Genomic DNA, 24,712 nt, shown 5'->3' on the forward strand with positions numbered 1-24,712 from the left:
TAAAAAAATAAAATTTAGTTTGAAAGAATGGATTCAGTCAGGTTAAAAAAAAACCAGTATAACCGGCATATTCAGCATCAGGCCAAAGATGTAACACTAAATTCGTAAGCTGGAACAAATCAGAAATCAATTCCCCACGTATCAACACAGTAATGGACCTTCAGGTTTAACTGGCACCTTCACAAGAGAGCTTAAGACGACATAATGAAAAAAAAGGATAGAAATTTATTAATGGAATCATTTGATATTCCAAGTGTACCTCGTGGAACTTTGTGTGCCTTTCAGGACAGGCAGCAGAGGCCAAATGAAGATAAGATCCACCTCAGAATACCTGTAACTCCAAGCAGAGCAGGCTGCACTCAATAGCCTTATCTCATTGAAGATTTTAAGTAATTGGCAAAGAGATGCCCAAACTCCTGTAAGATTACATGGACCACATTAGCAGGTTTCACATATATCACAGTATCCACAGGTGACAGCCATGCTGTGGATCGAGGAATTTGGCAGATGAAGAACAACGCGTATTAGATGCCAAGGACCTGAACAAGAAATATTCATTCTAAAATAAATACACTCTTACTCATATTTATCAGGAGAAATATTATCTTAAAACAAAATTCAAACACAGGGCCCTTCCAAGGATTGATCTGGCATCTTTCAAGTACAGCAAACAACCTTCTGGTCAAACTACCTCCAGTTACAAAGAGGCCTTGAGATTTTGATTATTCAGTTCGAGCACTGATATCACTTGTGTGATTTGGAGCAGAGTGGTCCAAGAGAAAGGGTTCATGAGACTCACATCTCACCCCCTGGTTTTCCTGTCCGTTTTCTCCTTTGTGATTTTGTGGTTTTGCCTTTGATGGGAGGTTGGACCTTATCGTGAGAATGTTTCCTCTTCTTTCCTTTCTTATTTCTGCTTGCTGTGTGCAGTGCAGACGTCAGCGAAGAAATCCTGGTAAAACAAAACAGTGATAGTTGTTTCAAAGTCTAAACCATTGTGAGGAAGCTTCAGTCTATTTAAAACGAAACATGAAACCTAGCCTATTTAATGTACTTTAGTAATAAGGAGATACAAAGAGCACTGGTGTTTTACATTAACCAGTAATTTGAATTGTTATTTTTAAAAATAATGATTACAAAGTAAATGAAATTATAAACTATTGCGCACTTCTTATTATTCAAGTTGTTAAAATATTAAATGTTTAAGGAAAGAATTATTAAATAAACAGCTGGAAGTCTGAAATGATTCTTTAGGCCATGAATTACATGAGAGAACAGAGCTGAGAGTGGAATGTGTGATTTAAATGACTTTTTTACAAGCACAGGGTGTAAGAAATAATTTGAAGTGTAGATAGGAGGAATGATGTTTCTGAACTATGGTTACAAGACACTCAGACATACAAACTAAATATATCAAATTAAAAGATCTTTAGGAAAAAATAAAGAAAAGGGTGGAGGGAGGGAGAGATTAAATCATTAAGGATCAGATAGATTATGATCAGGAATATAATGCATAAACTAGTGATCTGTGCGCAATTGGAACCTGTAATTTTACATTTTGATGATGTGTTTTTGGGCCAACTCAGTGATCTGGTGCTTCTGGGGTCTCTGGGAGAATTCAGCTAGTTGAGAACAGAGTGGGTGGCTTGGCAGAGCACAAACCCATTACTTGCCAATTAAAGTGCCGAGCTAGATTGAAACCAACAAGGACAAGAGTGGAAGGCAGGCGGGTGCTCTGCATTGCCTGCCTGTCTTTGATTGGTCTCCCTCTCACTCACTGCTGTCAGAGGAAGGACAAGGGGTCTTGGGCAGGGTTTGATCGGTGTGGCTCATAAAGCGGACTTGTTTTTAGAGGACTCTGTGTTCATGTTACAGGTGTTTCTGGTTACTTATTTTAAAAATTCCTATTTTGCGTGATTTTGATCTGGGTGCTTTGACGCGGACTGCCTCGGTGGCCTGCACACGGCACCAAAAATGAACTGAACATTCATAGACTGTTTCAAAGACTCTGCAGTTGATGTTAAATGTTTTGTGTGTTATTCACTCATTTTTTTGCTGCTTGAATGATTTGTTCTTTCCTTCTCCCACACATTGTGTGTTTTGACATTTTCTTTGAGCAGCTTCCACGGTGTTTGTTGCATGGCTGCCTGCAGTAAGAAGAATCTCAGCATTGTATACTGCATACACAGCTTGATAATAAATAAGATTCAGATTCAGTTTATTGTCATTTAGGAACCACAAATGCAATGCAGTTAAAAAAGGAGACAACGTTCCCCCAGAATGGTATCACAAAAGCAAATGACAAAACAGACTACACCAGAAAATCCACGTAACGTTTGGCAATCCCCAATCCAGAGTCCGGAGAGGCTGCTGCGTATTAATATCGTGCTACCGTTTAAATTTAAATGTGCTTTAAACTTAGTACATTTCCTTCCACTAAGTCAGGACAATACAACCTCTCTAGGAAATTAATCCTGCCGAATCAAAAGACAGAGGTACCAGGAAAGCTAAAAATAAAGTTAACGATAGCATGAGCAATGAAAATAGAATAAAAGACTAAGATTCTGAAAAGAAAGGGAAGAGAAAATGTTAGGTGAGAGTATCTCCAGGAAGATAATCAATCCTGGGGAACAGGGGTGTCTGAGAGGTCAAGTACAGAATCCATCTGGTTAGAGTTAAGCAAGAATGGAACTATTAAGGGCTTTCTATAGACCACAAAATTGTGAGGAGAGATCGGCAAGCAAATTAAAGAAATTTACAAGAAATGGAGTGTGGTGATCACAGAGAAGGAGTTTAGTTATCCCAATATTGATTAGAATAACATTAAAAGGGGAGAACTTTCTGAAGGAGGCATTATTGGATCTGATTGTTGAAAGAGTTGGACCAACTGGTCTGTCTGTCAGTGGATCATTAGGTTTAGACCAGGGGATCCCAACCTGGGGTCCAAGGCATTATAAAAAAAGGCTGGGAATCCCTGGTTTAGAATAATAATGGGAAAGGCCAAACAACCACCAAATTTAGAACTATTTAGTTTGGGATTCTGCAGATACTGGAAACCAGTCCTGATTAAGGATCTTAGCCGGAAACGCTGACTGTTTATTCCTCTCTGTAGATGCTGCCTGACCCGCTTTCCTTCAGCATTTTGTTTGTGTTGCTCTTAATTTAATGCAATGAGATTCCCCTTGGAGGAAAGATGGCCAAGAAGAGATCTGTACAGGTGTGCCTGACCATCACCGGCTTAAGAGAAGATAGATAAAAGGAAGCCGATCTCCATTAGTAAGTAGCCCAAAACCATAATCAAAGATTTAAAACCGAGCAAAGAATGCTAGGGATGCATGAAGAAAATAATTAATTTGGTAGTTCAGTTATGGAATTCACTTTGTAGAGATGGTGATTAGAATTAATACACGCTTTCAGAACAGAATAATTTGTCAATCTATGGGGAACAAACAAGGACAGGATCTGATGGGAGTGCTCTATTAGGAATTGGCATAGACTGCTTTTACAGCATAACTATTCTATGATTTACTTGCCTTGAATGCAGAGGATTATGTGATAAACTAACTGAAGTGTTTAATGTGATTAAGTGCATTGATAGAGTGAATAGAGAACCTATTTCTTCTGATGGGAAACTTTAGAACAAGCCAGTAAAAACAAATAATAATAATTTGGGATTGGAAACAGCTTGTTCAGGGTGATTCAGGAAACAATGCAAGGACTAATGCAAATATCTAGAACTCCCACATTTCTACATGTTGAGAGAAGCTGGAGGGTTGGTGGTGGATGGTGGTAAATCTAAACATACAGCATTGAGATTATTAATCAGTCAAGGGTATTAAGATTTATGGAAGCATGAAAGTAAGAATTAAGATTAAGATGTATTCAGCCATGATCTAACTGAATAAGGAGCTGACCAGCTACAGTGGGTGTGAAGTGAGTGGGCTTTTGTTCTCATTCTGCAAATTTTTGAACAGATACATTGAAAGCTGCAAGACACCTGACCTCACATCAGCAATACTAAAATAACTTCCATTACTTGTATTTACTAGCATGGGAAAAGTAGTCAGATCACAATCCCTCAGTGATCACCAGATCTGTAACCTACTGCTTTCTGGCAAATCAAACTCTTAAATGCACTGCTAAGACCAATCTCCCCTGCCCGCAGTGGCAAGGGGACTCTGATCCAGTGAAATCCCAAAAAAAGGGAGTCTGGGAGGATATACAGTGTGAGCCTCAGGTCTTATAATGAGGAATGGGGATGGACATCGATGCAGTACATAAAAAAAGAGGGTAAAGCAGATTTTAAGTACAAAAGTCTTTTGACAGTACTGTAACATCAATTTACTGCTTGCAATTTACATTACGAACTGGACTGGTTCTTGTTTGAATTAATATCTGCTATATTCACATAACTCCAGAATACTCCCTAACAAGCATAAAAGGCATCGAGTTCATCAGGGAACGAACCTTATTACCATTTACAGTACTGAGCAAAAGTCTTAGGTACCCTCCTACCTATATGTATGTGCCTCAGACTTTTGCACAGTACTGTATTTCTAAATATACTTTCCTCTTAGGCAATTAATTCCTTGTGCCCTTACTTGAGGTGACAAGCACAAAAAAGGTGCAATCTTAAAAGGAACAGTGATAAATGGTTCCCAAGTGTTTCTCTGTCAGTCACCTGGAGGAATCCACATTACATGTCAAAGCTGAATACATAGACTCTGCCACACACTGAAGTAAACTGACGGCTGAAGTAGTTTGCCAGAGGCCCATCTTGTCAGACCTAGCTAGGAGCTTGGCAGACATGGCACTGCAAGACAGAAAAGACTGAACAGGGATCTGTTCTACAGGACATCACATATTCAATTTAGCCGCACCTGACCTCTAAATAGATTAAAAGTTTACCAAATGATAGGCTCCAAAATACTCCACCTACTTTGCAGATAATATGGGCTCAGCTCGTTTCTTCGGTAATGGGTTGTTGGATTTCACAAGCGTTTCCTCTTCCACATCATTCTCCTGTGCCTGCTCTTCCTCATTTTCTTCCAACTCCAAAAATAAGAAAAGATAACCACTTAAACACAATTAGTACATACAACACAGAACAGTACAGTACTGAACACAGGCCATACCAATCTTATGCCATTAATACTAAAATTCTCTCCAAATACCTCAAATCCCTTCATTTTCATGTGCCTATAAGTCTCTTAAATTCCATGAGACTGTCTCTGAATCCACAATTACCCCGGTAACCCATTCCAGGCAACTACAAATCTTTGCGTAAAAAAGTTGCCCTCACTTCGCCTTTAAAATCCCCCTTCCCCCCGTACGTAACCTTAAAAGCATGAAGTCTATTGTTTGATATTTCTACCATGGAGAAAATAGTCGGTCTGTATACTCCACCTATGCCCCTCATAACTTCAATAACATCTATCAGGCTTCCCCCGGCCCTTGAAGTTCCAGGGACAGCAAGTTTGTAGAACCTTTCTTTATAGCTCAAATCCTCTAAATCAAGCAGAATCTAGGTAAATATCTTCAGTGCCCTCTCTGCACCCTTCCAACCAGAACTGAACGCAAGTACGGTCTGACTAAAGTTTTCTAAAGCTGCAGCTTGACTCTTATACTCAACTCCCATTTCAGAAAAGACAAATATGCCATACAGCTTTTTTACTACCTTATCAGCTTGTGTAGGCACTTTCAATGAACTATGGATCTGGACCCCAAGGTCCCTTTGTACCTTGACATTATTAAGGGGTCTCCCATTAAGTGTATATTTTCATATTTCATTTTACCTCCTGAAGTGCAATTCCTCACTTTTCCCTGGATTAATTTCCATCCGTCCATTAAACTCTGATCATGCCTGATCTATATTCCGCTGTATTCTTTGTTAGTCTTTTACATTGTCCACAACTCCACCCAACTTACTAATCCACCCATCTACATTTTCATCCAAATCACTGATATACATGAGAATCAGAATCAAATTTAATTTAATTGGTATATGTCATGAAATTTGTGGGCTTGCGGCAGCAGTACATTGCAATATATAATAATAAAAATAAAACTTTTAAATAAGATATATATAAATAAGTGATGCAAAAAGAGAGCAAAAAAAGGTGCAGTACTGTTCATGGGTTCATTTTCCATTCAGAAATCTGAAGGTGGAGGGGAAGCTGTTCCTGAAACAATGAGTTGGTGTCTTCAGGCTCCTGTGCCTCCTCCTTAATGGTAGCAATGAGAAGAGGGCACATCCTGGATAATGGGGGTCCATAATGATGGATGCTACCTTCTTGAAGCATTGTCTTTTGAAGATGTCCGATGCTGGGCAGGCTAGTGCACATGATTGAGCTAGCTGAGTTCATAACTTTCCGTAGCTTTTTCTGATTCTGTGCAGTGACCCCTCCACACCATATAGTGATGCAACCAGCTAGAATGTTCTCTAAGGCACACCTGTTGAAACTTACAAGAGTCTTTGGTGACATACCAAGTCTCTTCAAAATCCAAATAAAATATAGCCGCTGTTGTGGCTTCTTTGTAATTGCATCAATACGTTGGACCCAGAATCTGTGCACTTCGATGAAGTATAAAGCATACTCCATCTCATCTACCTTTAAAAGACTGAGCTGTCTTGTCTTTGCAGAGAATAGTGAAGCTATTGGGCTGCATGGGATAGCCACATTTCCGTAAAGCAAAGTACACAGCAGTCCCCGATGCCCCTCTGGTACTGCAGTCTAGCTCTGAGATCTATTTTCCAGAGACTCTATATTCACCAGCAGGATAGTCAGGAGTGGGGGTCTAAAGCCTGTGTTTCAGTTGTACCTGCAGACTGGCTCGGCTTCCACACTTCTGTTTCCGTAGAGGGGAAATGCATTCACAACATGAATCCTGCCGTCCAGGGTCCACTGATATTGCTAGATTTGAGTATTGATAATTGTTTAACAATGTTGCTTACTGAAGTACTTGTGGCTGTGTCTGTGGATTCCTAACTGGCAATCTTTGATGATTCCCTTCAGAGCTGCACACATAGAGTCATTACTTAATGGCGCCATCTTGAGACAATCAGAGGTCGCCTGTTGATCATAAACAAAAGTCCCCACAACAATGGTTATGGATCTCCAGAGTAACAGCCTTCCATCCCTACTGTCTTCTATGGGGAAAGCAGTTTTGAATCTAAACTTGCAATTCCCCCTGGATCCGAGACATCTTTACGCTCTGCATCAACCTACCAAGAGGAACTTTATCAAATGCCTTACTGAAATCCATGTAAAGTCCACTGCCTCACTCCATCAACCTCTTTTGTCACCTCCTCAAAAAACTTGATCAAATTTGTAAGGCATGGCCTGCCTACACAAAAACATGTTTTTCCAAATGTGCACAAATTCTATCCCTCAGTATCCTCTCCAAATGCCTCCCCTACCATTGTGAAGCTCACTGGCCTATAGTTACCTGAATTGTCCCTTGAAGAAAGGCACATTTGCTGCTATCTAATTCTCTGGGTCCTTGCCCGTTGCCAGGGAGGACACAAAGATCTTCATCAAAGGCACAGCAATCTCCTCACTTGATTCTTTCAATATTCCGGGATTATATGCCAAAAGGCCCTGGGGACTTATTCACCTCAAAGCTTTTCATAAGACCCTGGACTCTCTTCTTATTCTCAAAATGTTACCGCACATTTGCACGCCCACCTCTGTCTTCACACTACTCCAAATACTCGTCCTCAGTAAATACCGACACAAAACACTCATTTAATACCTTTGACACTTGCTCTAACTTCCAAGAACAAATTCCCTTCTTTTATCTTTGAGTCGACCTATCCTCTCCTTAGTTATCCTCTTGTTAAAATGCCTTAGGACTTTCTTGATCCTGCTTGACAAGAACATTTCAAGGTCTCTTTTGGCCTTCTGAATTCCTCCTGCTATGTTTATAATCCACAAGAACCCAGTCTAATTTTTGCTTTCTAAACATAATGAATGATTCCTTTACATTCGTAGCACAAAGACAATTTCAGTAACCCCAACACTTGGTCTCCAGTGGCAATGAGGAGTAAAGGAATACCTCCAACAGTGTACATTCCTCAGTTATGAGCTTGAAGAGTGAAGTAGCTGCTCAGATTGAGTTTATTTCCTAATGAAATTTGTGGCAGATTAAAATGCATAAAAATATAAATTGTGTTGAAATAACAGCTCTGGAATAACAGATAGAGTTGGGGCAATTTGCAAGTTATCAAAATGTGATATTATCTTAGAAAGTGGTAGATTTTAAGACCATAAAGGTAGCAGTGTAGAGATACATCCCTACCAAAGGCATTCCTTCCCTCTGCTAGTCTGCAGGTCACCCTCAGGCAAGGTGTAGGACCTGCTTAAACCCCGGTCAGAGTCCAGGGAGCCATGGGAGCAGGTGGTGGATGATTATATGAGCAGCTGTTGCAAATCACAAGTCCAGGTTATACAACCACTGACGCCAGGCAGACAATCTTCCTGACAGGTTCTTGATTGGATGTGGCATCAAAGGTTACAGGGAGAAGACCAGGAACTGGAGTTGAGGAGGAGGGAAAAAAAGGATCAGCCATGATTGAATGGCGGAGCAGACTCGATGGGCCAGATGGCCTAATTCTGCCCCTGTGTCTTATGGCCTTATCTCTGAAGAGTATTGATATTTGCTGGGGTTACCCGTCTAATAAAGACACTGCCTAGAAGGTGGCAACAGCAAACCATTTGTACAACCATTTGCCAAGAACAAGCATGATCATGGAAACACCATGCTCGCCAACGTCATATGACACGGCACATAATGAACAAACAGTAAGATCATAAGACACAGGAGCAGAATTAGGCCACTAGACCCATCGAGTCTGCTCCACCATTTCATCATGGCTGATCCATTTTCCCTCTCCAGCCTTCTCCCCATATTCCTTCATGCCTGGAGTCATTCACCCTAACTCCTCAAAATATCAGAATTTGTTTGATGTCACTTCTGGGAAATGCCTTGCACCTTTTACTATGTGAACTGTGTTATTAAAATGCAAGTTGCTGATGCACAAGTATACACAGCACCTAGAACTGAAATTCCTCCTAGAGTTGCTGATTGAACAGTACTTAAAGAGTCACACAGCACAGAAACAGGCCCAACATGCTGGAGGAACTCAGCAGGTTGGACAGCACCCATGGAAACAAGCAGTCAATGTTTCAGGCCAAGACCCTTCGTCGTCCAGCGTGTTGTACGTGTTGCTTTGACCACAGCATCTGCAGTGTACTTTGTGTTTACAGAAACAGGCCCTTTGTCTCACCAAGTCAGAAATGAATATCAAGCAACTATTTACACTAATCCCATTTTATTCCCTCACGTTCCCATTCACTCCCCCCGGATTCTACCACTTACACGTAAAGAGCAAACTAAAGTGGCTAATTAACCAATCACCCATGCCTTTGTGATGGGGAGGTGGAATTATCTGCTCTCTAAGATTATATAGCAGTGTAATTAAATACAGCCTTATTGGTCCTCGACGAGTGGATTCTCAGCAGGAGAATGAAGAGAGAGAGCAGCAAGCAGTAAGTCCAGAAGAAGGGTCTTGGCCCGAAACATCAACTGTTTGTTCATTTCCATGCATGCTGTCTGACTTGCTGAGTTCCTCCAGGGATTTGTGTGTGTTGCATTGGATTTCCAGCAACTGCAGAATTTCTTGTGTTTATAGCAAGTAGTAATAGTTTCTGGAAAGTTTCAGGTGTGTCCCATTCGTCAAAACTGACAGTATTATGATAGCAAATGTCATAGTGGCAAATTTTATATTTATGTGTCTGCAGCATTTCTTGTGTTTATAGCAAGTAGTGATAGCTTCTGGAAAGTTTCAGCTCTGTACCATTCGTCAAAACTGACAGCATTATGATAGCAGATGTCGTAGTGGTAAATCTTATACTTATGCTAAAATATTCAATGTTTCTAAGATCGTTACCAATCAAATAATTTTGCCCTTGCCTCTCCTTCAGTTTCAACTATTTAGTTACCTGATTGGCACAATGGAGGAATAAATTGCTGCCAGCCAAATCAATATTGCTGATTGTTGTCACGGTGACTGTGTGATTTGGATGGTCATATTGAACAGACTCTTTCTTGGAGGTTGCCAGTTGATCCAACTCATCAGCTTCCTCTGCAAATAAACAGGAAACAACACAACCATCTTGAAGCATATATATTCACAGAATGCAACGGGCACACAGTATCTGACAGGAATTAAAACTGTACTGGGACCTTTTGAGATCTGAAACATGCCAATAATCTACATTTACATGGTCTTCAACCTGATAAAATACCCCAAGCTTCTCAAAGGAGCACAATAAGAAAATTTTACACAGATACACAATATGGTTAGACAAGGTGACCAAATTAAAAACAGGGCAAAATGTAATAATTAAAGCAGTTTTTTAAAATGATGAGTGAAACAGAAAGGTTTATGAAATCCAAGAACTCGTGGCTTTGATACTTGAATATAAATGGAAATAAGTGAAGAAATGCAAGTTCCTTTGGTGCACACATTTCCTTACATCGATATTAGGAGTAGCAGAAGGCCATTTGGCCCTTTGAGCCTACTTGCCATTTAAGAGCATCACAGTTGATCCCATATTCCTTTATCACTTTAACCCTGAAAACATAAACCTGATTTCTTCTTTAATATATCTTGGGTTCAACTAAACCACAGGTTCACTAAACTTTTGAATGAAATTCCTCATGTTGGTTCTAAATGGCTTACATTCAGACTTCACCACAATTAGGATCTCACTTCCAATCTGTCTAGTCCCATTAGGATTCTCAAACTTCTACAAGGTCCCCTCATATTCTTCTAAATTCTAGCAAACAGAAGTCCAGTCACTCCTCTATTCATACATCAGGCCATTGCTAGAAAACCATGGTACTCCATGAGCTACTGCTTGCCAATTGGAAAAAGACCCATTTTCTTTCCAGTCTGCCAACCAGTTCTTCATTCCCACATGCTACTCTCATGTGGAATCCTGTTAAAAGCTTTTTGAAAATCCAAATATACCACATACACTGCTTCTCCCTCTAATAGTTCCATACTCAAATCCTGCCTGTAAATTTGTCAAGCACAATGATTTCCCTTTCATAAATCTATGCTAACTTTGGCCAATCTTTTCACTCTCTATATCTCAGGCTAACTAATCTATAGTTCCCGGTTTTCTCCCTCCATCCTTTTTAAAAAAAGGGAGTTACATTAGCTACTGCCCAATCTATAGGAACCTATGCAGGGTCTGATGAATGTTGGTTAATGACCTGCAGTCGTGAGGCCTGCCACACCATTGAGCTACCCTGGCTGGAATAAGTTAGATGATCCCTTACTTTTCGTCATGGAGGGCTACAAACTGGATGTCCCAGATTCCATTCCAAGGACAAATCAAAACAGCCACATTAAAGTGAAGAGCATGTTCGAAACAAATGCTGATATTTCAATGAATACTGCCGGCTCTTTCAAAAAGATTGTATAAAAGGGAAGTACTCTTCAATATCCTTACCAAAACTATCCCAAAACCAAGATCATTAGATTCTCTGGACATTAACACGTCATAGTTTGTGGGACCTTGCCATTCCCAAACTGGTTACCTCATCTACTCTAGCAGTGAGTACAATTCTAAAGGATTTCTTAGCTATAAGGAACAGTGAAACATTTTCAATGGAAATGTTTCCAGTCAAGTAGGAGTGTCCTTCTCAGTTGATTTGATTGATATCTAATCTTCTCTTGAAATTGAGCTTGTACGCATCACTTGTACTGGGAGCTCATTCCACACTCTCACCACCCTCTGAGTGGAGAACGTTCCCCTCACCTTTCACCCTCAATCCATGACCTCTGGTTGTAATCCCACCCAGCCTCAGTGGACACATCCTGACACATAAAAGACAAAGAAAGCACTTAATAAAGAGCAGAAGAGGGGCTGGGAGGAGCTTAGCATTTCCAAAGACCACTTCCATTTCATGACATGAGGATTATTCACGAGGGATGTCAGATGCAGATTTGCACACAGACAAATGACATGAAGCTAGAAGGCTAACAGAGCCTGTATATAACTTCATTCCCAATGAGTCAGGAGAGGTGTGGGAAAAGATTCTGCACAGTTTTAGTCTATTCATCAGCACGCTTCAGTCATGAACGAGAGCTGAGACTCTAGCTATTGAACTCCAGGGTCATAAATGTGGCTGGAAAATGGCTGGTGCTGAGAATGTGCCCTTAAAACAACACCTAAAAAAAACCCTGGCTGCGTAGTTAAATTGTACGTGAAATCAGCATCTACTTTAATTAAAAAATGCAAGTTACCCAAAGCTTCTTGTCTTTCCTTGTACATCTTCAAATATTCTTTACGCCTCTGCAAATCAATAAAAGGTGAAGATTAGGAAATATTATAGAATAATTCCATTGTGACTCCCCAACTTTCACTGCTTCATTACAGGCAATCTAGAACCAAACTCTGCACTTCATTTTTTTAAAACAAATGTTCTTGTCATACTGCCATGGACCATAAATATAAGATGGCCACTGGGGAAGTCAGAAAGAAAATCATTACTCGGAAACAGAATTCGTTAACAGAGGCAGTAGTTGAGACCAAGACAGATGCACTTAAATATGCATGAGAGAAAGGAGTAAGTGGATTTGATTGAATGGGTGAGTCATGGTGAGATAGAAGAGCCCACGGAGCGACCACGCCCCACTGAACATCGACGGCTCCTCGGTAGAGATCATTAAGAGCACCAAATTTCTTGGTGTTCACCTGGCGGAGAATCTCACCTGGTCCCTCAACACCAGCTCCATAGCAAAGAAACCCCAGCAGCGTCTCTACTTTCTGCGAAGGCTGAGGAAATTCCATCTCCCACCCCCCATCCTCATCACATTCTACAGGGGTTGTATTGAGAGTATCCTGAGCAGCTGCATCACTGCCTGGTTCAGGAATTGCATCATCTCGGATCGCAAGACCCTGCAGTGGATAGTGAGGTCAGCTGAGAAGATCATCGGGGTCTCTCTTCCCGCCATTATGGATATTTACACTACATGCCGCATCCGCAAAGCAAACAGCATTATGACGGACCCCACGCACCCCTCATACAAACTCTTCTCCCTCCTGCCATCTGGGAAAAGGCATCGAAGCATTTGGGCTCTCACGACCAGACTATGTAACAGTTTCTTCTCCCAAGCTATCAGACTCCTCAATACCCAGAGCCTGGACTCTTACTGCCCTATTGTCTTGTTTATTATTTATTGTAATGCCTGCACTGTTTTGTGCACTTTATGCAGTCCTGGGTAGGTCTGTAGTCTAATGTAGTTTTTTTTCTGTGTTGTTTTTTACGTAGCTCAGTCTAGTTTTTGTACTTTGTCATGTAACACCATGGTTCTGAAAAATGTTGACTCATTTTTACTATGTACTATACCAGCAGTTATGTTCGAAATGACAATAAAAAGTGACTTGACTTGACTAGACAACATAAAAATCAGAATTGATTAAATCAACAGAAGAATGTGCACTTATATCGCAAATATCTTGCAAACCTCTCAACCTCTGTCATTTTAACCAAGCTTCTGGCCACCTATCCCAATGCCCACGTGGGTTGGGATGTGATCTCAGTTGCAGGACTGCCTTCAAATCACATACTTCCACAATACTGGAAATACAAGCAACGTGGCAGACCGTAACATCATCACAGTGGCTGTTGGTTTTGTTGATCTCCCCTCTTGCTGTGGAAAAAGTGATACCTCGCTGACCCTTGTTAGTGAGAGAGAGAGAGAGAGAGTGCCTGCGGCATGTCAAATTGTCGGCTGAACAATAGTTTTTGTTGAACTGCAGATCATGGTCTGTTCAGGGGCATTGCTTGGTGGGTGGTGGGCACTGATGCTTCTTGCAGAAATAAGTGGGGGGAGGGGGAAGGTTGATGCTTTGCTGCTGTTTGTGTGTGGGGTGAGTGGGAGCTTTGGGTTTCTTTTTCTGTTATTCATTCTTTGGGGTTCTCTTCTGTTTTTGTGGATGTCTGCAAAGAGTAAGAATTTCAGGTTGTATACTGTAAACATTCTCTGATATTGAATGGAACCATTGAACCATCTCCAAAGATTAATAAAAAATTTAAGTGGATTAGAGCAATAGTGCAAAGATTAGGCTAATAGTATGCAATAGTGTTATCAAGTTAACCAGTCAATAAATAGGAAACACTACACAGGTGTCCCCCGTTTTTCGAACGTTTGCTTTACGACAACTCGCTGTTACGAAAGATCTACATTAGTACCTGTTTTCGATAACCAAAGAGGATTTTCATTTTTACGAAAAAACTTTATATACCGGTATATGCTTTATACGTGTGTTTACTCCGAGAAAGACTACAATGACCGTGAAGCCTTCTGCGGGCAGTTGTTTGCACATGCGTGTACGTGCTGATATTATTTCTCCAAATCAATTTTGGCTCGCTGTCTTCCCGAGTTTGATAAGTGAAACTACACTGTACATACAGTATTTCTACTTTATATGGGGTGTATATTTATCATATCATTCTTGCTTTTACTATATGTTAGTGTTATTTTAGGTTTGGTGTGTTATTTGCTTTGATTTGGTAGGTTTTTTTTGGGTCTGGGAACGCTCAAAAATTTTTCCCGTATAAATTAATGGTAATTGCTTCTTCGCTTTACGACATTTCGGTTTACAAACGGTTCCATAGGAATGCTCTACCTTCGGATTGCAGGGGAAACCTGTAGTATCCCTAAGATAGAATGTGGGAAATTAAATTAACTATGTTTGCTACTTCCAAATCTTTTCCAATAACCATGCACATTGGTGATGGCCAGGGTCAGGGCTGCCTAGGCTCTTCCTATCAAAAAATGGGCAATGAAATCTTGGAATTGCACAAGATGAAGAATATTAATGGAAAAAACATGGTTTCAAGAAGGGCGTGGTTTCAGGAGAGCTTAAATGTCATTCTCTTATTCCTGAAAAAGACATCTTACATTCTAACACAGACTAAATCAGCTGCAAAATGTTTCAGTCACACTCCAAAATAGGCACTAGATTAATTTGAGTTTTTCTTCTTATTCTGAATAAAGGCAATGGGAATTATTTTTTTCTCTCCAGTCCCAGATTCGCAGACTCACAGCATCTATAGTCACTTTTCTGAGAACAACATTCTGTCTATTCTTTCTCAAAAGAGCCACACAAAATCACCATGAGTAACATAACTTACACATCCTATTGCAGCTAACAAGGGGCAAAATGAGGATTGAATCTGGGACTGTGACATATGCAATATTGATTACTGCCATTTTAAGAATTATAGCATGTGATCACCGCTCTTTATGGGTATGAATAAATAAGTCATTTTCAGGTTGAGAAACTTAACTAGTGGAATGCCACGGGCATCAGTTCCTGGCCATAGCTTTTCACAATAAATATCCTTAAAGTTGTTTTAGCCAGGGGTGTTAGTGGGGATAAGCTCCAACTAGCTATAAAATGCTCCCAACGGTGTACATCTCAAATAGCCTCTGACAACCAATTCCAGCTCCCGGCCTTAATGTGTGGCTTAGCTACTAAGCCCAGCAGAACCGTCTCTATCGACAAAAGAAGAGCAAAGGTCTGTTACTGGTCTTATAAACCAGTCGCTTCGGGAAGATGGGGCTCGTCAGCCATGGTTACAGCTATCTAGAAGGAAAACTCTGATCTCAAAATTTCACTGCCTTGCAGCTATACCGACTCATGGGGAAAGCTTTAGGAGTAAACCCCGAGGAAAAATCTGGAGCTAGAGTTCCTAAGGCAGTCCTGCATTGAGTTCAACGCTGACTGGCAACTCCTGCGACGCTGAGGATGCCAAACTGTGTCAATTTCTGCCGTTTCTTTGGATTCATCACCTGTGTGGAGAGTGGGAGAAAGCTTCATGGGCTCTCCTGCCCTGGTTTGCATAATAACACGTATATCATGCAGACAACTAAGATGTAATATCCATGGTCGATCCCAGTCAAAAGAGACCATCTATGTCATCAAAGGAGCTAAAAAATGCTACTTCATTTTTGTAAAACAACAGATTGTGGAAAATACTTTTGCTTGTTAGCTCAAGTAAGTGGCTAATCTCCAGTAAGTGAAGAGGTATTGACACAGGGTCTATTACGGTCAGTGGAGAATATCGAGTTGCTAATAGCTATCAAATGCACAAAGTAAGTCCCTAATGGAAGCCAATGCACCAATAATTCACACTGCAAACACTTTACAAAATGATACCTCAAATTTTACCAAAGAATGGTACAAACTTGAATCACCCATCCACATCTGTAGTTCCAATGGCGATCAGTTTATTTCACATATTAGTGGCTGAAAATTAGTGTGACATTATATTGTCATAATATTTTTATTAAGTCTTAAAATTTAAATTCTACCCTAAGCAATCTGAAGAATAATAATTACTCACAAAGAACATGAGATAGATTTCCTCGTAATAATCATAATTTGCACCTGTGATTGCTAATTATTCATTATGTGCCGTGCTGTATGACGTGGGCGATCATTGCGATGAGGTTTGCTCTTGGCAAATTTTTCTGAAGAAGTGGTTTGCCATTGCTTTCTTCTGGGCAGGGTCTTTACAAGGTGGGTGACCCCAGCCATCGTCAATATTCTTCAGAGATTGTCTGCCTGGTGTCAGTGGTCGCATAACCAAGACTTGTTATATGCACCAGCTGCTCATACGACCATCCACCACCTGCCCTCATGGTTTCACGTGACCCTGATCGGCGGGGCAGGGGGCTAAGCCGGTGCTATACCTTGCCCAAGGGTGACCTGCAGGCTAGGTAGAGATAGTAGAGATGTACCTCCACCCCGCCACTCATGTGATTACTAATACAAGTGCAATTTTCCCCTTTGACCAAGCTTTTGGTTGTCTATCCTATGACCCAGGAATTTGCAGAGTATGGTTAACAGATTTCCGCAAATGCCCCAAGCCTGCTGACAGCTGTTCCTCGGCATTTGTTCAACTACATTTTCCACTGAGCTCCTCAGAATCCAAAGTGACAGAGGATTCCCGTCAGTCACGCTCCAACCTGCAGAACGGAGAAAGCCTGGGAAACAAAGCAGGCCACAATCTGGAAGTCTGACAAAAGCCCACCAGTGAGGAGATAGCTGGCAGATCTCCATGAAACTATCAGCCAGTTCAATTAAGTTGATCAGTTGTTAAGAAATGAAGTAGCATTAATATTTTTATATTTTTAAAGTGAACACAATCAAAAAATATTTATCATTGTGAAAGAATCACACAGTACTGAAACAGGCCCTTCAGCCCATTACATCCATGCCAACCAACCATTACAATCTTATTTATCATCACCTGGCCTTGGCTATTCAACTGGACTTCTAGATACTTTTAAAATATTACAAGAGATCCTGCCTTCACCATCCCCTCAGGCAGTGTGTTTCAGATTCCAAACACCTTCATGATGGATAAAAGAAGTCTCAGATCTCTAGATGAGCACATGAATTATAGAAAAATTGAGGACTATCTGGGAGCAAAGGGTTAGACTGCTCTGAAGAGTGGGTTAAATTGTGGGCCGGAAGGTCTGTACCATACTGTAATGCTCAATGCTCCTTCAATCTTTATCTCTAAATGCTTAAGATTTATATTCAATATTTTTAATGATCGTCTAATTTAAACTGTTATTCTGAATATCCTTTGTTAGTTTAGACATTCAGTTAAACCAGGGGTTGAGGTAATGTCAGCTTCCACTTCTTTCAGTGGGTTCAAGAAAGGGCCTGTTCAGGAACTTTGTGGTACAGGTCATCCTCAGATTAAAGGCAGGGGACCATTCCTGTGACCTAAACAGTACACAACTCGGAAATGCAGCTTCGAACGGAGTTTTCACATGGTTGAAGCTGCTTGTTCGCCATAACTCACCAACAAGAACTAAGACTGGTGGTAAAAGAGGCCCTCACAGTCAGATCCTTTCTGTACAGACACCCTCAGAACAGCTGCAGTGGGAGGGAGACAGTCACCCATCGCTTTGCAGACTGTGCTGAGAGGGTGCAGAGAAGGATGCAAGGGTCTTTGTCTCAAAGCAGCTGCATAAAAGGAATCTCTGTTCTATGGGCTGTTCCCAGGGACGTACTCCAAGACCGACATCATGTGCTACTGGAAAGCCATCAACTCAGTGAAAGGCACCCATTGGGCTGCCCAAGACTTGCTGGTCCCTCTGCACAGTGGGATGTCCATAATGGAATGCTGCCAACTTGCACAGTCGAGGCTGAGGGATGCGTTGTGGTACAATCACCACAACAGCTATGTGGGGAAAAACCACAGTCCAGTCCCACTACCACACAATGAGGGACTGTGTCAGGTGCAAAAAGCAGTGAAAGAGTAAGTCACCCCAGGGGGCCACAAGAGGTAATGATGCTATGGCTGTAAAATGATTTAAGTTAGCACTAATGAGTATGACCATGAATGTAGAAGTATTACACTGCTTCTTCTTTTGTATATTGATGTTTTATTATAAGCAAATTATTTATTAGGATACAGCGTGCAATAAGCCTTTCCAGCCCTTTGAGCCAGGCCTCCCAGCAATCCCCTGATTTAATCCTAGCCTAATCATGGGACAATTTACAATGACCAATTAACCTACTAACCGGTATGTCTTTGGGCTGTTGGAGGAAATTGAAGCACCCGGAGGAAACCCATGTGGTCACAGGGAAGAAGTACAAACTCATTACAGACTGTGGCTGGAATTGAACCTGGAATACTGGTACCGTAAAGTGTTTTGCTAACTGCTACACTACCATGCCACCTAAATTAATAAATATTACTTATATTTCAATAAATAATATTTTTGAAATATTAAAGATTATTGCAGCCTTGCAGCACCCAGCAGATCGACCCTACCATTGTCTCAAACATTCATTTGTTTGTAGACTGTACCTTAGCTGGGTGTTCAAAAGCATGTGGAGGATCTGTAAGTAACACCTCCACAATATACGGTACTGGCTTCCCTTAGCATACCCGCTTTGCTGCTGAGCACAAGTTCTGGGTCAATATTAATTTGTGTGAATCAGATTTTGATTAAGCATTGTAATTTTGTCATGAAAGCAATACCACTGACTCCAAAGATTACAATACTATACGTTGGTCATGAGGTTCAATTGACTATTAAACTAAGTGTTTTTACTTTCTGTTCTTGGCTACCTAGTAGAATTACGTAATCCTTTCTCACCTCCTCCTTCACACGTTTGTGTTCCTCCTTCAGTTTCTTTTTAATTTCTTCCAAGGCCTGTTTCCTTCTCTCTACCTTTCGCTTATGAAAGCCAGTGAGAAACTCCCTTCAATACAACACAGAAAAAGGTAACTGTCATAAAGGGTCAAGAAATTGAAACTAATTTACAAACACGTTAAAGCACCTGTACATGCACAAAAATCCGAAGGAGCTCAGCAAGCCAAGCAGCATCTGTGGAAAAGAATAAACAATTGACTTTCCGGGCTGAGACCCCTCATCAGGACTCTCCTGTATACAGCCTAGGCTTGGCCATTCCATCACTCACAAGGCCCTCGAAAAGGCTAGCACAAATGTCATTTCTCAACAGCCTCTCGCCACTGTGGAATGTGGAAATTTGGAAGTTAGTGCCTTTGGATCATATTAAGGTTGCACAGGTGTGAGGAAATTAGGGGAGGAGTGGCAAGGGTCTTACTGAGAAAACAAAGATGGTTGTCGGTTTCATCTGTGGAAATTATCAGAATCTGATTTAATATCACTAGAATATTTGTTATATGACAACAGTACACTGCAATACATATTAAAATATAAATAAATCAATAAACACACAGATATACATATATAAACATGTAATATATTTTATACAAATTAAATAAGTAGTGCAAAAAGAAAGTAGTGAGTTAGCTCTGGGCCTATATTCACTAGAATTCAGAAGAATGAGGGATGACAACACTGAAACATATCGAATGGTGAAAGGCCTTGATAGAGTGGGTGTAGAGAGGACGTTTCCTATGGTAGGAGAGTCTAAAACCAAAGGACACAATCTCAGAATAGACAGGCATCCTTTTTAAACGGAGATGAGGAGGAATTTCTTTAATCAGTGAGTGGTGAATTTGTGGAATTCATTGTCCCAGGCAACTGTGGAGGCCAAGTCTTTATGTATATTTGGCCTTGATAAATTTGTGACTGGTCAGGGCATGAAGGGATACAGGGAGAAGGCAGGGGATTAGGGCTGAGAGGAAAACTGGATCAGCCATGTGGAGCAGACTCAATGGGCCGAATGGCCTAATTCTGCTTCTATATCTTATGGTCTCATGGGGGCGGTGGCAAGATGATCAGAGAAATACGGAGAGGGAAGACAGAGAACATTCAACACGTGTCAATGTCAAATAATCAAATATCTGCCCTCCAACATAACGTCAGGTTTCCAAAACAATTTGCAACTTTTGAACAAGTGTGTCCTCGTGAAACAAGACCCATACAATATGAGGCAACAGAGGATGGTCAGGATGAGGAAACTCCACGGGATCAGTGACTGATCCTTGAGCAGCCATGATAATCATTGCACGAAGTATGGAGTTTTCAATTCCTATTCATTTTAGTTTCACCAAAGTTCCTTGATCAGAATCAGGTTTATCATCATCGGCATGTGACGTGAAATTTGTTAACTTAGCAGCAGCAGTTCAATGCAAAACATAATCTAGCAGAGAGAAAACAATAGTAAATAAAATAAAACATAATAAATAACCAAGTAAATTGATTACGTTAATTGAACAGATTATTTTTAAAAAGTGCAAAAACAGAAATACTGTATATTAAAAAAAGTGAGATAGTGTCCAAAGCTTCAAAGTCCATTTAGGAATCGAATGGCAGAGGGGAAGAAGTTATTCCTGAAACGCTGAGTGTGTGCTTTCAAGCTTCTGGATATCCTACCTGATGGTAACAGTGAGAAAAGTGCATGCCTTGGTGCTGGAGGTCCTTAATAATGAACGCTGCCTTTCTGAGACACCACTTCCTAAAGATGTCCTGGGTACTTTGTAGGCTAATGGCCAAGATGGAGCTGACTAGATTTACAACTTAATGCAGCTTCTTTCGGTCCTGTGCAGTAGCTCCTCCATACCAGACAGTGATGCAGCTTGTCAGAATGCTCACAGTGCAACTATATAAGTTTTTGAGCAGATTTGTTAACATGCCAAATCTCTTCAAACTCCTAATAAGGTATAGCCACTGTCTTGCTTTCTTTATGACTACATCAATATGCTGGGCCCAGGTTAGATCCTCAGAGATCTTGACACCCAAGAACTTGAAGCTGTTCACTCTCTGCACTTCTGATCCCTCTATGAAGATTGGTACGTGTTCCTTCGTCTTACCCTTCCTGAAGTTCACAATCAGCTCTTTTGTCTTACTGATGTTGAGTGCCAGGTTGATGCTGCTGCACCATTCCACTAGTTGACATATCTCACTTCTGTATCCGCTCTTGTCACCACCTGAGATTCTACTAACAATGGTTGTATCATCAGCAAATTTGTAGACGGTGGTTGAGCTATGTCTAGCCACACAGTCATGTGTATACAGAGAGTAGAGCAGTGGGCTAAGCACACGCCCGAGGTGTGCCAGTGTTGATCATCAGAGAAGAGGATATGTTATCACCAATCCGCACAGACTGTGGTCTTCCAGTTAGGAAGTTGAGGATCCAATTACAGAGGGAGGTGCAGAGGCCCAGGTGGGAATGATGGTATTAAATGCTGAGCTAGAGTCGATGATCCTGACGTAGGTGTTTGTGTTGTCTAGGTGGTCTAAAGCCGTGTGAAGAGCCATGGAGATTGCGTCTGCCGTTGACCTCAAGTCAGTCAAAAGCTGCTGTCCATCATGGTCACTTTACCTCAGGAATTTGGAATTTTTAGTCACCTTTAGATGAAGTTTTCAGCTGATAACGCCAAGTTATATCCACAAGAAGCAAATCACCAGTCAGTGGCCATTCATATTTCCACTCGCATTCAGCTGAATAACTGTTACCAAATCTGCCATGATGAAAAGTCACCAATCCCAGTCAGTACACTGGCTGTTCTATCAACTGTGAAGATTGCACTTTATTAGAATCATGTAGCAAGGGAATAATTCATTCTGCCCATCTGATCCACACCTGTGGGCACCTTTCTGTATTAACCCGATTGGTCCACGGCCTAAGATTGATGGTCTTGATCTAGAGTGAGCAACGGCGTTTACTCAGGTACTCTGGATATGCAAGTTAGGTTCAAACACAGATTCTGCAGATGCTAGAAATCTTGAGCAACATACAGAAAATGCTGAAGGAACTCAACAGCATCGAAGGAAGGGGGAAAATCGATCATTCGAGCCGAGGCCGTTCATCATTTAACTTGCCACGAAATGCCATTGAGTGGTGGGTGAATATACCGGAGAGAATTGATTACTAGAAGGTAAATATGAAATGCAACCGAGAGGACAGCAGGGAGATTCACCCTAGATTCTGTAAGACAAATAGCCATTTACGTGGTCAGGGAAAATGTTTCCCCTCCTTGGGGTTCTGCCTGTCTATTAAACATTTGCATCTACCATTTCTGAAGCGCGGTTACTATTCCCTAACTTGTAGAAGGCCCACGGAGTGCTCTGCAGTATCCTGGCTTGATTAAATGGATCAATTCAGATTAGACGGACGGAAGGGTCTTTTCCTCCCCTCCAGTAGGACATCTCTTACTCCGCGGGCCTGAGCTCACACGATGTGGCCGGTCAGTCACATACCCCGCCTCGGCTTGGAAGGGTGTTGAAATGGGGATCGCTGGCGCTCCTGCCCCACGACCGGGCTGGGCGCTATCTACCCATCCCTTCCCCGAACCTCACCTCCTATCCTCCTCGCTGAAGGTGAGCACAGAGCGTTTCCGACCCCTGCCTGGTCCACGGCCATTCCTCGGCGCCATATCCCCGTTCCTCCTACCCTTCCCTTCCTCCGGGAACGCACGTTGCTATGGGCAACAAACAAATCCTTCCGGGCTCTGAGCGGAATCCCGTTCCCCATACAAACGTTCCACTTCCACTACCTCGGCAATTCGTCTCTCAGCAAATATCACCTTTATGGAACCTTGCAAACTATGTTTAATAAAATGAAAGAATGCCTTACAGCCAGAATAGTGAAAGAAATTATTTTAAAATATTAATTTATTTTCTAGACAAAGAAAGACCAGTCTAAGCATCTGTTTCTGTTTTAAGCCCACACAAGGCATGTTCCACTCACTAACACTTAATATTAGAACTATTGTGACTGAAAATCAAATACTAAGAAAAAAACTGTATTTAAGTAGATTTTATTATTAGTTTAGAAATGCCTATGATCAAAAGAAGCTTTCCAAGTGACTCTTTCTCTATCAGCTACCATCTCATGGACCTTCTTGTTGAAAATCCTCAATGATTATCGTCCCGTGGCACTAACATCTGTTGTAAAAAAAAGTGTTTTGAGAGATTGGTTATGAAACTTATCAATTCGTGCCTGAGGAGAAGTCTCAGTCCTCTCCATTTGGGTCTGCTCCATTTGCCAGCCGGCACAACAAATCAACAGTAGGTGCCATTTCATCGGTTCCTTACTCAGTTCTGGAACATTTGGACAGTGTAGGTGCATGCATCCGGATGCTCTTCATTGACTAGTTCGGCATTTAACACCATCATCTTCCCAAAACAAATCAATTAGCTCAAACACAGAGGCTTCGATACCTCTTTATGCAACTAGATCCTCGATTTCCTCAGGTCAGGACCCCAGTCAGAATCAGAATGAAATTCCGGTTTAATACCACTAGCATATATAATGAAATTTGTTATTTTGCAGCAGCAATACATCATAATATAAAACTATAAATTGCACTATATATATGTGGTGAACTACATATACCTGTCTGGACTGCTCCTGTGGCTCCTCCCACAGACCCCTGTATAAAGGCGACTGAGGCCTGTTGCCCAGCCTCATTCCCCAGGATGTAGTGTTGTTCATTCTTCCAGTCAATAAAAGCCGATAACTCGCTTCTTACGTCTCAGAGTGAGTTATTGATGGTGCATCAATATATAAAACATTAAATAACTAGTACAGAAAAGGAGGGAATAAAGATGTGAATAGGATTTGTGGGTTCATTGTCCATTCAGAAATCTGATGGTGGAAGGGCAGCATCCATCATTAAATACCCCCACCATCCAGGCCTATGCTTTCTTCATGCTGCTGACAAGCAGGTACAGGAGCCTTAGGTCCCAAGGCACCAGGTTCAGGAACAGTTATTACTCTTCATCCATCAGGATCTTGAACCAGTGTGGATAACATCACTCACCTCAACACTGAACAGATCAGTGAACACAGCCTATGGACTCACTTTCAAGTACTCTATAATTTATGTTCTCAGTATCTATTTATTTATTTTTAGGGTTTTTTTTGTATTTGCAGTTTGTCTTTATTTGCACATTGATTGCGTGACAATCTGTGTGAAGTTTTTTCTATTGATTCTATCGTTCTGTGAATGCCTGCAAAAATGTATTTTGTGACACAGTATATGTACAGTACTTTGATGAAAAATATTTACTTTTGCTCTTTATAAATACCATAGACTTGAGTGTTTTGCTGCTACAATTGCTTTTACCTTTTCTGCCTTTCATCCAAACATCCAGCTCATGTGAATCAATTAGGAAAAAGTAAATGGTGAATTCACGAACTGACCCATTCATACATCC

General features: G+C 41.1%; 1 protein-coding gene across 1 annotated transcript; it reads right to left on the reverse strand.

Annotated features, from left to right (window-relative positions):
* Positions 1-22,980, reverse strand: nol12 (nucleolar protein 12). The gene is made up of 6 exons (XM_073034097.1): positions 22,850-22,980; positions 19,214-19,319; positions 12,323-12,371; positions 10,005-10,147; positions 4,940-5,052; positions 1-952 (listed from the first exon to the last, which is right to left on the reverse strand). Exons 1-6 carry the CDS (start codon positions 22,924-22,926, stop codon positions 796-798), a joined length of 645 nt encoding a protein of 214 aa, XP_072890198.1. The 5' UTR covers positions 22,927-22,980; the 3' UTR covers positions 1-795.
* Positions 22,981-24,712: the final 1,732 nt, after the last annotated feature.

This window comes from Hemitrygon akajei, chromosome 31, assembly GCF_048418815.1.
Source record: "Hemitrygon akajei chromosome 31, sHemAka1.3, whole genome shotgun sequence".
In the NCBI taxonomy this organism is placed as follows: domain Eukaryota; kingdom Metazoa; phylum Chordata; class Chondrichthyes; order Myliobatiformes; family Dasyatidae; genus Hemitrygon; species Hemitrygon akajei.